Source organism: Caenorhabditis remanei, chromosome V (assembly GCF_010183535.1).
Source record: "Caenorhabditis remanei strain PX506 chromosome V, whole genome shotgun sequence".
Classification (NCBI taxonomy): Eukaryota; Metazoa; Nematoda; class Chromadorea; order Rhabditida; family Rhabditidae; genus Caenorhabditis; species Caenorhabditis remanei.
Window position 1 is genome coordinate 3957980 of NC_071332.1, and position 16634 is coordinate 3974613.

Below are 16634 nucleotides of genomic sequence, written 5' to 3' on the forward strand. Positions count from 1 at the left end.
CCACATTTTCTTTCCCTTCTTCACACTATTTTGTCTCTATTTCTATTTATCTCCATCACAAATATTCAGAGAGCACTTGAACTTTGACGGCAGAGTGTCGATACAATAGTGTAATGCTCAATGGATTGGGGCAGCTGACTACGAGAGAGAAAGCGAACACACTCGAAAAGTTGCAAAACCAGGCGATTTGAAGTAGAGAGAGACAGGCGGTGTCATAAATCTTTTTTCAAGTGAGACACGGTCTCTAGTGACCAATTTAACATGATTCGAGTAGCCAAACTGGGGATTTTAGTCGGAAAATGTGTCAAATATTTGTAAAAATCCAATTTTTGTCACTAAAAACTGTCGGATTTGGACTTTTCCGGCCAAAAACTCAAAAATTCGGGTAATCTCTGCTCCAGATTTCACATTGACAATAGAGCACAGTTGCATCAGTTATTTCTATAAGTTTTGCAGTGGAGCGCATTTGCAACAATTCCCCTTTCCAGATTTTTTCAATAGAGCGCAGTTTCATATCTTGAAAGTCGTTGATTCTTCTGGACAAGTTTAGATCAGTGATTCTGTGCAATGGAGCGCGTTAGCTTCTTCTAAAGTAGTCGGAGTCTGAAAGATTGTCGGTGGAGCACGTTTGCTCTGCTCGAGCTTATGGATTTTTAAATCAATTTTCAGTAGAGCGCGTTTCCAACACGGAGATCAAAAAAAGTTTTTGCAACTATTTTTCAGCCAAGTTTTGTAGTTTTCTAAGTCAAATTTTCCATTTTTTGAGTTTTTCGACCTAAAATATCGTGAATTGGGGAAAAATCTTAAAAAAACCAGATTTTTAGTGGTTTCAGCTCAATTTTGTCCAGTTTTTGACTGAAAAATAGCAAAATTGGACTATTAGCACGACACGTTTCTTACAACCGCGCTCCACCGAAATCTCCTTGAAAAATGTCTTTTTTCTCTGCGTCTCTCAATTTCGCACACAATTTCCTTCGGTTTCGGTAGAGCGCGGTTGTAAGAAGCGTGCCGTGCTAATACAAAATTCTAGATTTGATCTACAATGTGCATTAGAGCTTGTTTTTTCTTCTTTTGCTTTTGTCTTTTTTCATTCCGGATGCCATCCAATCCCCCTTCCAACACAGATAAATAACACACGCCTCACTCACATTCCGGAGCAGTTTCTCTCTCTCTCTCTCTTCTCTACCCACTCTCTCAATTCCCCATACTCTCTCGCCTCAATTTTATCAAATCTTCTCTCCGTCCAACCACCCTGCGCCTCCACTTCCCTCTTTCCTCCGACGCCTTTCGTTTTCTCCGCCGTCGGGTATTCGTCTTCTCACAGTCTCCAACATATATCCATTTCCGTACGAAACCACCGTGTGTGTCATTACTCATTCATTTCAGAGAGATGGCGGGTATTCTACGTCGATTGCGGCGGTCTAGCAAGAAGGCGGCCAAGTTTCGGTTCACTGTCACGCTTCAAGTGGGTTTTTGGTTTAAAGTGTGGTTTTACGGGCGTAAATCTACACAGAAAATGACTTATGGGCGTAAATCTACACTAGAAGTAGTTATTACCTCCGTAAATCTACACTGACAGGGAGCTTCGTAAATCGACATCTAAAGCAGTGCAGTGTAGATTTACGACCGTAAATCAACTTTTTGGCTTTAAAACAGGTTAAAAATGTGGTTTTACGGGCGTAAATCTACACATGAATCGGTTCATGTAGGATTACGCTCGTAAATCGACATCTGAACAGTATCCTGTAAATTGACGGTTGTAATTCAACTGTAGTTTTACTGGCGTAAATCTACACTGTCTTGAGTGCTTCGTAAATCCACACTGGAAACATCTCTTGTGTAGATTTACGACCGTAAATCCACATAGAAATTGACTATGGTGGATTTACGGCCGTATCTCTACAGAGACCTTGATTATTGTGGATTTACGGGCGTAAATCTACAATGTCTGGAGAGCTTCGTAAATCCACACTAGAAACACATCTTGTGTAGATTTACGACCGTAAATCCACATAGAAATTGACTATTGTGGATTTACGGCCGTATCTCTACAGAGACCTTGATTATTGTGGATTTACGGGCGTAAATCTACAATGCCTGGAGAGCTTCGTAAATCCACACAAGAAACACATCTTGTGTAGATTTACGACCGTAAATCGACATTTCTGAGCCGATTTTCTTCATTTTTCCACTGATTTTCTCTCACTTGTTTCCAGGAGCTCCAACTGTACACTGATGAGAAATGGAAACCCGAGAATCTCGTCGTGTCATTCGTTCATCGGTAAGCACGAAGGGAGGTGTCAATTTTCGCTTATCGCGGAGAAAATTGAACTTCTAAAAGGCTGTCAATCGGAAAATAGAGGCAAAATAGATTAAAAATCGGAAATATTAGAAAAGAAAAGATCGAAAATTGCTAATTTTTGGAGGAGAAGCAGAAGTTTGCAGAAAATTTCAAGTTTTCCGTCTGAAAATGTTAAAATTTGAAGAATCTTCAAAAATGCTTTTTTTTCAGTATAGAAATCGAGCGAGTACAGCTGAAAATCCCTATTTCGATCAAATTGTTATGATTTTCGACGAGAAAACCCTCAAAACCGTCAAATTTTCGAGATTTTTCAGATTTGAAAATGCTTTTTTACAATTTTCTGGCATCAAAAGTCATGATTTTCAGCAGTTTTTCATGGAAATTCAACAGAATTCTCAGAAATTTTCACATTCGAAAATCCAACTTTCTTCATTTTCAAGGCAAAAATTTCATTTTCAATTTTCCAGACAAAAATTTCAATTACTGATTTTCAGCGATTTTCAGAGGAAAAATTTTCAACAAAAGCTATCAATTCTAAGCCAAAATTAACAAAAATGACAAAAACCCAACAATTTTTGCGATTTTTGGTCTAAAAATGTGAAAAATAGCTCAATTTTTTGATATTTTATCTGAAATTGTCAGATTCCGCTTTAAAATCATCTAAATTCTTGAAAATCAGCCGAAAATCGTTAATTTTTGCTTTTAATCATTGAAAAATTACGAAAAATTACAGATTTTTCGAGATTTTGGTTATGAAATCAGTCAAAAAACCCATCAATTTTTGTGATTTTTGGTCTAAAAATGTGAAAAAGAGATCAAAGTTTTCATATTTTCAAGAATTTTATCTCGATCAAAGTTCTAAAAACCCAATTTTTAATAAATTCCAGCCGCCGAAAAGTGTCGTCCAAAGAGCGAAAATGGGAGCAATCGTACTCGGACGCGAATAAATGTGTGATAATGTGGCCGGAGCAAATGACAGAGAACGTTGATATCTTGACAACTCTCTACCGTATTCAAGATGATGACACATTTGAGGATAAGGAATGGACAATTGTCATCGAAGAGCTCAATTCGAAAGGAAAACGGAAATCGATCGCCGCGGTGCCCATCAACGTTCGCTTATTCATTCTTGATCTACCCGATCATAAAAGTGAACTGAAACTCAAGCTCCGCCCACTCTCACCTCATCTGAAATCGTGTAGTCTCATTATCCTTCTCGGCTCCACACTGATTTCAGAGGTGAGTGCTGGAGATGACGTGAGCATCACGTCGTCGGCTGCAAACTCGTCGTTTGTTGAGAAGACGCCGGTCACTGATGAGACTGATGCGACGAGTGATGTGAGAGGTAATTTAGAGGCAGAATCTGACAATTTCAGATAGGGAAACGAGTGGAAAATGGAAAAATGGAGCTATTTTTCTTATTTTTAGATCGAAAATCGCTAAAACTGATGAATTTTCTCACATTTTTATTACCACGACACACTTCTTACAACCGCTCTCTACCGAAATTGAAAAAATTGTGTGCGAAATTGAGAGACGCAGAGAAAAATATACATTTTTCAAGGAGATTTCGGTGGAGCGCAGTTGTAAAAACTGTGCGGGGCTAGAACAAAAATCGCAAAAATTGATGAATTCCTTACATTTTAGACCAAAAATCGCTGAAATTAATGAATTTTTGACCAATTTCCGAGCCAAAATCGCAAAAATGGATAATTTTTTCACATTTTTAAACCAAAAATTGCTGAAAATTGATGACTTTTTGACATTTTTCAGTTGATTTTGCTTTGAAATTGATAGTTTTTGTGGGAAAAACTGCTTTCTCGCCATTTGGAACCTGAAAAATATAAATTTTTTTTTTAATCGCTGGAAAAACATGCAAATCACGAAAACTGATAAATTTTGGCTCCGGGACATTTCGCAGCTAGACGTTTCGCAGCCGAGACATTTCGCAGCCAGACGTTTCGCAGCCAGACGTTTCGCAGCCAGACGTTTCGCAGCCGTGAGCTCCACAGCCTCAAATGGACCGTTTTTTCAGTGATAACTTGACTTTTTCAGATAATTAATTGTTTGAGAAGTTATATAGAACATTTTTTTGTGATTTTGAATAAGGGGACCACGAGAAATTTTGCCCAAAAAACCACAAAAAAAACTTTTGTTGAAAAATATGAAAAAATAGGTTTTTCTCGTAGAACTAGTCGTACAAACGGAAAGTTTAGTTTCAGAAAATGACGAAAACCACTACTTTTACGAGAAAACCCTATTTTTTCATATTTTTCAACAAAAGTTTTTTTGTGGTTTTTTGGGCAAAATTTCTCGTGGTCCCCTTATTCAAAATCACAAAAAAATGTTCTATATAACTTCTCAAACAATTAATTATCTGAAAAAGTCAAGTTATCACTGAAAAAAACGGTCCATTTGAGGCTGTGGAGCTCACGGCTGCGAAACGTCTGGCTGCGAAACGTCTCGGCTGCGAAACGTCTGGCTGCGAAACGTCTGGCTGCGAAACGTCTGGCTGCGAAATGTCTCGGCTGCGAAACGTCTGGCTGCGAAATGTCCCGGAGCCTAAATTTTGACCGATTTCCGAGCCAAAATACCGGAAAATCGGTCATTTTTTCGGGATTTTCTAATGATTAAAAACAGAAATTAATCATTTTCGGATTTTCGACAATTGAATTAGCTTGGTACAGTTCTTACAACGGCGCTCCACGTTGAAAAATGTCTCTTTTTCTCTGAGTCTCTCAATTTCGCACACTATTTTCTTCGGTTTCGGTAGAGCGTGGTTGTAAGAAGTGTGCTGTGTTAATATGTTGAAAAATGTTCCAGTTTTTCGCATTTTTCGTTCAATTTTTCCAGCGAAAATCTCTAGAAATCGGCCGTTTTCTCCTTTTTTCATACTCAATTTGGCATTTTTCAGCCGCCAGACAACAAATCGACTCCACGGCCATCAAAATTAAAGAATGGGCAAAAGAGAAGAAGGAGGAGGAGCCTCCTGTCATTCCATCACATCGAAAGCCGTCGGAAGAGGGCGGAGAACCAGGGAAAGGTAGGGTTTTAGATGGAAAATCGAACGAAAATCGTGAAAACCGGAAAATTCGAGTTGAAAAACCATGAAAATCGGCCGAAAATGGCATTTTTTCGGAGTTTTTGAACCGAAAAAATGTGTTTAAAAACTGAAAAATTGATTAGATTTGTGAGAAAAAGGGCAATTTTCAACATTTTCAAGCAATTTTTCAACGAAAAATAATATTTTAAACAATTTTTTGACCGAATTTTTCGTGGTTTTTCCCAACTTTTAAAATTGATTTTGTTCGTGTTCAGCAGGAAAAGTACTAGAAAATCCGAAAAATTTGCCAGAAAATTTTTGTATCTCAATTTTTCCCAATTTTTGACGTTTTCAAGCGATTTTTCATCGAAAAATGTGATTTTAAACCAATTTTTGACCGAATTTTGTGATGTTTCCCAACTTTTTGATTTCATTTTGTTCGTTTTTAGCGCGAAAAGTACGATTTATGTCGAGTTTTTGAAATTTTCTCTCAATTTTTTTTCTGATTTTCCATCTCAAATTCTCAATTTTCAGTCCGTCCCCAATGGAGAGTATCAGCCGAGGAGGAACAACGGACATCGGGACCCACAACTCCATCATCGGCTCCAGCAGTCCCCGCCCCCATCACCACCAATCGTCACAGTCGTTCCAGCAGGGCATCGACAGAAGAGAAGACGACAACTGAATTCCGAGTGGACGCCCACTCTCGGCCTATTCCAGTTACGGAGATGACTCCGATCAGGGCAACGCCTGCATATCTTAGTGGAGGGTCTATGAGTCGCGGGTGAGCATTTTTGAAAAGAAAATCCGATTTTTCACCGAAAAAATATTGGAAAATTTTGGGTTTTTTGAGCTAGAAATCTCAAAATTTTGACTTTTTTGTGCTGAAAATCGCAAAATTTTGAGTTTTTTGAGCTTAAGATCTCAAAATTTTGATTTTTTTGAGCTAATAATCTCAAAATTCTGAATTTTTAAGCTAAAAATCTCAAAATTTTGGATTTTTTGAGCTTAAAATCTCAAATTTTTTAATTTTTAGAGCTGAAAATCTCAAAATTTTGATTTATTTTTGCTAAAAATCTGAAAATTTCAAAATTTATGAGCTGGAAATGAGAAAATTTTGGATTTTTTGAGTTAAAAATGTGAGAATTTTTGTTTTTTCGAGCTGGAAATCTCAAAATTTTTGAATTTTTTGTGCTGAAAATGGCAAAATTTTCAATTTTTTGAGCTAAAAATCTCTTTTTCCACTAAAACTATGCTGAAAATCAGTTAAATGACATATTTTCAGCCGCTCCAATTCGCCGAGAGCTCCATCACGAGACGCCGTCCCTCAACCAGTTTCTGGAGAAACTCTGCTATCTTGGTGTCAAAGAGTCACTAATGGATATTCTCATGTCAAAATTCGTGATTTTACGTAAGTTTTTGAGGGGGAAAATTGAAATTTCAAAGCTAAATTTAGCATACTTGGGTGATTTCCAATTAAAAATGACCCAATAAATTGTGTTTTCTAGCTTAAAAACACTGAAAACACCATTTTCAGATACATCGAATCTCAGAAGTCTGAGTATTTAGCGCTGAAATTAGGCTCCGCCCACAAAAACTGAAAATTCCATCAAAATCAACAAATATTGCTTAATTTTCCTTGAAAAAACACTGAAAATGTCTGTTTTTGGTGCTTGAAACTCCGAAATTGAACGATTTTTACTAAATCCCATTTTTTGACACCAAAACCGTGATTTTCAGCTATTTTTCATGATTTTTTGATGATTTGATGATCATTAGAATCTGAAATTTTACCACTTGAAAAATCTGGAAATTTCACAATTTTCAATTATTTTAATTCGAAATTTTAAATCATTAAAAAATTATAATTTTTATATAAAAAATCGGCTAAATCTGTTGATTTTTTCATCGAAAATTGAAAAATTTTCAGATTTTTCAGTTCTACAATTTCAGATTCGGAAAATTAGATTCTGTTCATCAAAAAATCATGAGAAATAGCATAAAATCATGGTTTTGGTACCGAAAATTAGGATTTTTCAATTGAAAAATAGTAAAAATCATTCAATTTTTGGAATTTGAGGCATCAAAAAGAGATATTTTCAGTGTTTTTTCAAGAAAAATTGAGCAATTTTTGTTGATTTTTACAGCATTTTTTTGTTTTTGTGGGCGGAGCTTCATTTCAGCGCTAAATACTCGGACTTCTGAGATTCGATGTATCTGAAAATGGTGTTTTCAGTCATTTTTAATAGAAAACCACCCAAAAATCGCATTTTTGCCTTCAAAATTTCTCAAAACCCCATCATCCTTCTCTATTTCCAGAAAATCATGGGCAAACGGAAAATCCTTCAGTATCGTTAGAATCTGAAATTATAGCACTGAAAAATCTGGAAATTTCACAATTTTCAATAAAAAAATCCGCAAATTCAGACGATTTTAATATAAAAATCATGATTTTTCAACAAAAATGCCTAATATCGCATTTCTGGCTTTCAATTTCTGGAAGTTTTACAATTTTTTCAATGAAAAATCAACAGATTCAGACGATTTTAATGTAAAAATTATGATTTTTAATTGAGAAAATGTCGAAATATGCCTATCTTCGCTTCACATTTTCTCAAAAACTCAACATCCTTCTCTATTTCCAGAAAATCGTTAGTAAACGGTCTTTTTTCATGCATGAAACACTAATAATTTTCAAAATTGGATGAATTTTGGCTATGCTAATCTGGAAGTTCGACGTTTTTCTACAGGAAAAAATGGACAGAATGAGCCGATTTTTATATAAAACCCATACTAGCTCGGTGCAGTTCTTACAACTTCGCTTCATCGAAATTCCCTTGAAAAGTGTCTCTTTTTCTCTGAGTCTCTCAATTTCGCACACTATTTTCTTTGGTTTCGGTAGAGCGCGGTTGTAAGAAGCGTGTCCAGTTAGTAATTTTCAATAATTTTTGAACGAAAAATGCCTAAAATCGCATTTTTGCCTTCAAAATTTCTCAAAAACGTACCATCATCCTTCTCTATTTCCAGAAAATCATGGGCGAACGGACTCGCCCTATGCGCCGTCATCCACACGTACCGTCCAGAATTGATTGGAGATTACGAATCTCTTGATATCTCCAACAGTCTAACCGATCAGAAATCAAATATTCAAAAAGGACTGGACGCCGCTTCAATGATGGGTCTAACCGACATTCCCACGGTTTATTCGTTCGTCACGCCGGATCGAAAGGATATCGAACGTCTTCTACACGCTCTACGTCGGATTTTCGAAGGATTCGAGGATGGGACGACGCCCGCTTCCTTGTCGGATCATCGAATCTCTCGGACATTTGCAATCAATGAAATGGAGCAGAAAGTGGTCGCAGAGATCGCTGAGCTCCGGAATCAAAAGGATCTGGAAGATGCGGTGGACTATTCGAAGGTACCGGAAGAGGTGGCTCCGCCCCCAGTGACTCCTATTCAGTTGGCCAGTCGAAATGCTGCATTGAATCAACCCATCGATGGAGATGACGATGATGAGACGGCGAGTATGGGATTCGAGAGAAGTAATGTTCGGTTGACAATGGTTACTCCGGGAGTTGGCACTTATCGATCGTCGGTGGGTAGTTTTGTAGGGGGAAATGGGTGTTTTCCTGTTGGAAAATTGTGTTTTTTTAATCGAAAAATCCAGATTTTCAGCCGGAAATCGAATTTTTCGGTTGAAAACCCTCAAAATTCACTTTAAAAATGGAATTTTCCGACAGAAAGATTGTCAGAACACAGATTTCCAAATCATTTTTTGAAATTTCAGCATGAACTCGACATTTTCCGATTAGACATCCTATATTTTTATGACAAAAAACTGACTTTCAGCTTAAAAAATGGACTTTTCTTGATGAAAATTTAGTTTTTTAGTCAAAAATTGAGTATTCCAGCTTGAAAATATTGTTTTTTATCTCAAAAAATCAAGATTTTCAGCCGAAAATCCAGTTTTCCAGATGAAAATTTAGTTTCTGAAGGTAATTTCTATTTTGAGTTTTAAAAAAACGAGGTTCCCATTATGAAATCGACACTTTCGGGCTTAAAAATATTCACTTTTCTTGATGAAAATTTAGTTTTTTAGTCAAAAATTTAGTATTTCAGCTGGAAAACCTTGTTTTTTTAATCGAAAAATCAAGATTTTCAACCAAAAATCCAGTTTTTGAGCTGAAAATTTAAGCTCTTGATTCATCTGTTGAGACCCAAAAATATTATTTTGATTTTTTCGCAAAAAAGTCGAATTTTCGACTATGTTTTTACATATCGATAAAACTCCAGTATACATAGGATTTTTGACTATTTTTGATAAAAATTTCAAAAAATTTCGAAAAATTTTGTGAAAAAATTGTGCTCATTTTTTGACTCCGGGCCGACCGGGCCGGGCCGGGCCGGGCCGATATTTTGCAAGTATGGTTAAAAATGAGATTTTCAGCTAGAAAACTCGTTTTTCATGTACTCAACAACATGAAAAACGAGTTTTATAGCTGAAAATCGAATTTTTATCCCATTTTTTGACAAAAATCGACTTTTCGATCCAAAAAATTAAACAGAAAAATGATTTCTAAATCATTTATAAAAGTTCTACGCTAAAGTCCAGTTTCCCAGCATAAAATCGACAATTTCAGCCTTTTTTGATGTGAAAAACTTAATTTCAGCGTTAAAAGTTGTCTTTTCTTGAAGAAAAGTTAGTTTTTTAGTCGAAAATCAAAGTTTTCTATCGAAAAAATCGAGAAATGAAAGTTTTTCATCTAGACATTAAATTTTTGACTGAAAAAAAACACTTTTTTTGTTAAAATTTCCAGAAAGTTGATTAAAATCTCTTTTTTGGAACTGGAAATTAGAGTTTTAAAGCTAAAATAGGCTTTTCCACTCAAAAACAAGAATATCTGCAATAAAATGTGTGATTTTTCCATCTAGAATCGAAATGTCCGAACTTTAAAACTCAATTTTGGGTTTTTTGAGTTGAAAATTGACTTTTTCTGACTTCAAAAAGTACATTTTCAGTCGGATTTCAACTCAAAATTCTTAATTTTTACCATCTAGAACCGAATAATTCCAGAACCGTGCCTCTCCATCAAAACGAGATGAACTGCGTCAACGTGCTCGTGAGATGCTCGAAAAATCATCAGCAGCTGGAGGGAATTCCAACCAAATCACATCAACACCGAATGGTCGAAAGGGAAGTGATGAAGAGAGGCGACGCGAAGAGGTCAGACGACTTTTGGATGAGAAAAAGTCGACGGGTACGGTAGATTTTGTGATGGGAAGATAGCTGAAGGCGTGAGGATTCAGAATCAGTTTGAAAACGTTTTCTAGGCGGAAAATGAGCGGAAATATGGCATCTTTTGTCTGGAAAATGGGTATTTTGGGTCATTTTCCCCCGGATTTTGAACGGAATCCGAATCAGTTTGAAAACATTTTCTAGGCGGAAAATGAGCCGAAATATGGCATTTTTTGTCTGGAAATTTGAAAAATTTCCCAAAATGCCGGATTCTGAACCCTTACCGACAGTAGCTCTTGTTCTGTTCGGGAGCTGAAGGCGTGAGAATTCAGAATTCGTTTGAGAAATTTTTCTAGGAGGAAAATGAGCTGATATATGGCGATTTTTGTCGGATATTTTGGGTCATTTTTCTCTCGGATTTTCATTTTTTAAGTTAAATTTTTTTTAACGAATTCTGAATCCCCACGACTTGAGCTCTTTGCTGATTCCTTTTGTTGTGCAGTACAGTGTGAGTGTCTCCATCCCCCCATTTCAGCCATTCCCTCCACTTCATCCTCTCCCTATCCACAATTCCGTCGGCTGAATGGATCGAATACCGATTTGCGTCCGATTGGTTCGTGTCTTTTTCTTGAAGTGGTGGTGTGAATTTTAAGGAAAATCGAGTTTTTGGACGGAAAAATCAATTTTTAGACGAAATTTCGCCGAAAAAAGTTTATTTTTGACAAAGTTTAACCGAAAAAATCCATTTTCAGAGGAATTTTCACCGAAAAAAACCATTTTTAGGCGGATTTCCACCGAAAAATTCCATTTTTAGACCCATTTTTCAACGAAAAAGTCTGTTTTAAGACGAATTTTCACCGAAAAATCCATTTTTAGATAAGTTTTCATCGAAAAAAGTCCATTTTTCACAAAGTTTCACCGAGAAAATCCATTATTAGATGAATTTTCACCGAAAAGTTCCGTTTTTCGACGGATTGAAACGAATAAAATCCTCTTTTAGACCAATTTTCACCGAAAATTCCATTTTTAGACGAATTCAGACGAAAAAATATCATTTTAGACGAATTTTAACCAGAAAAAAAACCATTTTTAGACCGAATTCCACCGGAAAAATCCTTTTTTAAATAATTTTCATTGAGAAAATCTGTTTTTTTGACGAATTTCACCGAAAAATTCCATTTTTATAGGAATCTTCACCAAAAAAATCTGTTTTTAAACGGATTTTCACGGAAAAATCCATTTTTAGACGAATTCAGACAAAAAAAATCCATTTTTCAAAATCGTCAAAAACCAGATTTACCGATCGATTCACACCGTTTTTTTTTGTGATTTTTCCCTTAATTGATATAGTGAGTGCGTGCAGTGTTTTCTCATTTATTTCAGGTCTCGATGTGCACAAATTCAAGAAAAGAGATCCATCGCCGACGCTCGTCCGCAAACAATGTACTGTGTAGTGATGGTCGTTGTGCAGTGATTTATAATTAAAATTAATTTTTGAGATAAAATTCTATTTAATACATTTTCAGACGATCCAAATGACACACCACACGTACCGGCGATTGGAAGACGGACGAATGGAAATCGGGTTAGTTGAGAGAAGAAATTTTAGGCACGATTCTTACAACCGCGCTCTACCGAAACCCAAGAAAATAGTGTACGAAATTGAGAGACGCAGAGAAATAGAGACATTTTTCAAGGGGATTTCGGTGGAGCGCAGTTGTAAAAACTGAAAATATCGAAAATCAAGATTTTGGATATCAAAAAGGGGCTCCAAATTGATCTTTTTGATACCTAAAATCTAATTTTTTAGCAAAATTTGACATAAGCGAAAATAATCTGGAAATGTCTAATAGATGTCACTCATTCAACTTCTCATCAACGTGTTTTTTAATCATATTCAGTTGTACTCTGTTGTGTTCCTGCTTCTTCTTCTTCTCCTCTTTATTTCAAATAATTGTTGTGACTACTGAGTGAAAACTGAGTGAAAAACAGGATTTTAACAAGAAAAATCAATTTTTCGACTCAAAAATTTCTGATTTTGGTCGAAAAATTGTAGTTTTATACAAAAACACTAAACCTCGACTGGAATTTATAGAAAAAAACCTTGTTGGAAAAAATTGACTTCTTCAGATGGAAAATGTGATTTAAAGATATTTTATGGTTCTTCGGTTTGAAAAACACCATTTGCAGAACTAAAATCCGAAATTTTGGCTCCGAAACTCGATTTTTCCATATAGAGCGGATTTTTTAAGCTAAAAAAAGCAGTTTTTGAAAAAAGTTGCGCGAACAATATGATTTCTGAAAATTTCAGCCGATTTTTAATCGTCTATAGCGTAGATCGCCGATTTTTGGCCGGAGAAGGCCGATTTTGAAACGGACAGTTATTCCTATCTGCTCCTTTTTTCTAATTTTCTAGTTTCCATGGCTACTGTACCGGCAGTAGCCTTCTTTTAGTTTGATATTCGAATTCAGCGCGTCGAGAGCTTTCAGAAAAGTACCCACAAGCCAACATTCTGAGCGATTCGGGTCTCGACACGATTTACGGCGGGATTACTGTAGTTTTCGTCGTGGGACCCAAAGTGAACGGAACCAAGGCTTGTGGGTACTTTTCTGAAAGCTCTCGTCCTCCTGATTCCAATGCGTGGACTAGTTTTGGTTTTCTAGGCCACTGGACAGTTTTTTGTTTCTGCGTTGATCTTGTCGGCATCAAAATGAGCGGTTCTTGCTAATTCCTTTCCCAATTGGATCCAGTTCTTTGACGGAATAGGTGTAAGGAGTTTTCTAGTACTTCGACCGTTTCGAAACTGGCGGTTCTAACTCGAAACGGTTCTAGACCGTAACAATTCTAACTATAGAAATCTCTTCTTCTTCTATGTTTCTTCTTGTTTGTCTCTCTATCTCCACTGTGTTCGTGCTCTCACCGCCCCCAAAACATTTCAGACCGACGCTCCGCCCCCTCCTCCTGCTCCATCCACATTTGACCGTGTCAAAAGATACGGTAGTATGCGAAGTGCCGAGCTGAAAGAGTCTCTGCAATTGATGGCGAAACAATACGGATATATGGTTTGTGATGTTGTACTTTTTTGTAGTGTTTTGTGTGGTTTTTGTGTGTTTTCAGCTTTCATCCTAATCAACCTATATAATGTCTGAAATAATATCTGAAATTCTTTCAAAATTCTAACCAAATTTTTTCTGGGAAAAAATGGGGTTTTCACCAATTTAAACCCAATTTTTCCTAATTTTAGGGCGCCGACTTCGAGTCACAATCTTCGCAAGACGCTCTGTCGACACCGAGTAAAAAGTTCTCGTCTCAATGGGAGAAGGACGTCGACGACGTGCAGGGAACCGCCCAAGAGCTTGTTCGCATCGATGAACGCATTTCGGATATCACCGCACAGGCTGATGTGAGTTTGAAAGAGGAAAAATTAGGATTTTTGATCGGAAAATTGAGTTTTTGGCTTCGAAAATGCAATTTTTACTGTAAAAACGGAATTTTAGAGCCGAAAAGTGATATTTTTCACACAAAAAATGTAATTTTCAGCTCAAAATTCACCTCTTTAGGTTCCAAATTTGGATTTTGATTCTACAAAACGATGGCTTTTAAGAAACGAATTTTTTAAAAGGAAATTAAGTTTTTCCGGTCTGAAAACACCATTTCCATTACAAAAAACTGAAATTTGTACTCCAAAACTCGATTTTTCCATATAGAGCGGATTTTTTAAGCTAAAAATCATGTTTTCCATCAGAAATTCGAGTTTTTCAGTAAAAATTGCCCAAAAAAAAAAGATTTTTGATCGAAAATTTCAGTTTTTGACAGAAAATAACCTGAAATCTATCTCGATTTCAACTTTCTTAATCAATTTTTGCTTAAAAATCACTATTTTCAGCCTGAAAACCGAGCAATTGTTGTAATTTTCCGTCTTTTCTTGAAATTTAAGTCGATTTTGAATCGTTTATACCTCAAATTTACTCCCAAACCTCAATTTTATGATTTTTGAGTGATTTTTAGTCTAAAAAGTGAAATTCTATCTGCGAAATTGAGCAAATTTCGCAATTTTGTACATATGGTCTTAGAAAATGATTTTCTGAAAATTTCAGATAATTCTGAAATCCACTATACCTCAGTTTCATTTTCAGACTTTTTAATCAATTTTTGCTTAAAAATTGATATTTGTCGTTCTTTATTTTTTCTGGAAATTTCAGCTGATTTTGAATCGTCTATAGCTCAAATTTTCATGGTTTTTGAGCATTTTAAGCCATATTTTCTGAAAATTTCAGATAATTCTGAACCGACTATACCTCATTTTCCCCATTTTCAGGTAATCCAAAACAAGATTCGGGAGACAGAAGTTGGAAGTTCGGAGGAGGAACAATTGACCAATTCGTATCTCCAATTGACAAATGAGAGAAATACACTCGTCCATCGACAAGAATACTATAATATCATTGAGACGATTCGACAGACGACGTCTGAAATTGATGAGTTGAGGAGGCAGATCGACGAGGTCACACAGATTGCCGATGATATTCCGAGGACGAATGAGACGAAGACGGCGACGGATCGGTTGATGGAAAGGTTGAGTGATGCGATGAAGATGAAGAGCAATTTGGTACAGAAGTTGTTCGCCACAGAGGAGGAAATGTGAGTTTTTGATGGGGAAAAGCTGAAATTCGAGCAAAAAAATGTACTTTGAATTGGGCTTCGGGACATCTCGAAACCGGGACATCCCAGAACCGGGACATCTCGAAACCGGGGCATTTTAAAACTGGGACATCCCAGAACCGGGACATTTAGAGACCGGGACGTTTCGAAACCGGGACATCTCGAATACGGGACATCATAGAACTGGACCAGTTAGAAACCGACACGTTTCGAAACTGAAAAGTCCCAATTTTCTAACATTTCATAACCGGGACATTTTATAACCGGGACATTTCGAAACCGGGATATCTCGAAACCGGGACATTTCGCAACTGGGACATTTCGAAACCGGGACATCCCCTGGACCAGTTAGAAACCGACATGTTTCGAAACTGAGAATTTGAAAAATCCCAATTTTGTAACAGTTCACAACCGGGACGTTTCGAAACCAAGTTTAGCCGTCTGGCGTACCTTTGGCGCGTATTACAGATCCGGATGGGAAAATTTAGTGTCTGGGGCGCATTTGACGCGTTTTGCTACGAATTTGGATGAAAATTTCCAAATTTACACCAAAAACTCCACGTTTTTCACTGGGTATCAGAACCGTGCCAGTTGGAAAACGGGTACAATTGGAAACCGAGATATTTCGATTTAAAAAAGAGGCACATCGGAAATTTCCCGCTTTGAGACGGAAATTCTGAAAAATACGAATTTCGAAACTGAGACGTTCTGAAACTGAACAGTCTGAAACCGAGACGTTTTGAAACTGGAACATCTCGCAACCGGGACGTTTCGAAACCGGGATATCTCGAAACCGGGACATTTCGAAACCGGGATATCTCGAAACCGGGACATTTCGAGACCGGGACGTTTAGAAACCAGGAAATTTTAGAACCACAAAGTTACCAGAGACATTTTGAAACCGGGACGTTTGGAAACCCAAAATTTTCAAATTTTCAACATTTTCTTTGCAGCGAGGAAGACACGGATCGCCTGAAAAACCTGACACTCGACCGGGCGACTCGCTTCGTTCGCGGCATCGATCAACCCGTTTCGGCGTCGAAACGACTCATTCAGTGGTGGCGGCGTTAGACTTCATTTATTAATTAAAATCTCCTTTTCCGACGGGTCATTTTTCCCCCTTTTTATTTGAATTTTAGAATGAAAATCTAAGCAATCGCGCTCTACTGAAGTTCTATTTCAGATTTCTTTTCCGTGGAGCGCGTTTACCCTCTCTCATCCCCGTGCGTCTTAATTAATTATTTTCTTAATTATCAATAATTGTTTCCTTTCCAATCAAATTTAAATTCCTAATAACCCGCGCTCTATTGCACTTTTTGCGGTGGAGCGCACTTTCCGTTTTCTTTTTTTTTCTATGTGTATATTTTTGTATTCAATTGTTTTCCTC

The 16634-nt window shown here is 36.8% G+C and overlaps 1 protein-coding gene across 1 annotated transcript; it reads left to right on the forward strand.

Moving 5' to 3' along the window:
• Positions 1-1390: 1390 nt before the first annotated feature.
• GCK72_017127 (uncharacterized protein) lies at positions 1391-16318 on the forward strand (the record flags this gene model as incomplete). The annotated part of the gene is made up of 15 exons (XM_053731897.1): positions 1391-1465; positions 2217-2281; positions 3190-3647; positions 5217-5345; positions 5880-6129; positions 6631-6756; positions 8373-8943; positions 10423-10606; positions 11120-11197; positions 11968-12027; positions 12111-12169; positions 13525-13647; positions 13830-13988; positions 14904-15226; positions 16201-16318. 15 exons carry the CDS (start codon positions 1391-1393, stop codon positions 16316-16318), a joined length of 2778 nt encoding a protein of 925 aa, XP_053580810.1.
• Between the last annotated feature and the right edge of the window lie 316 nt (positions 16319-16634).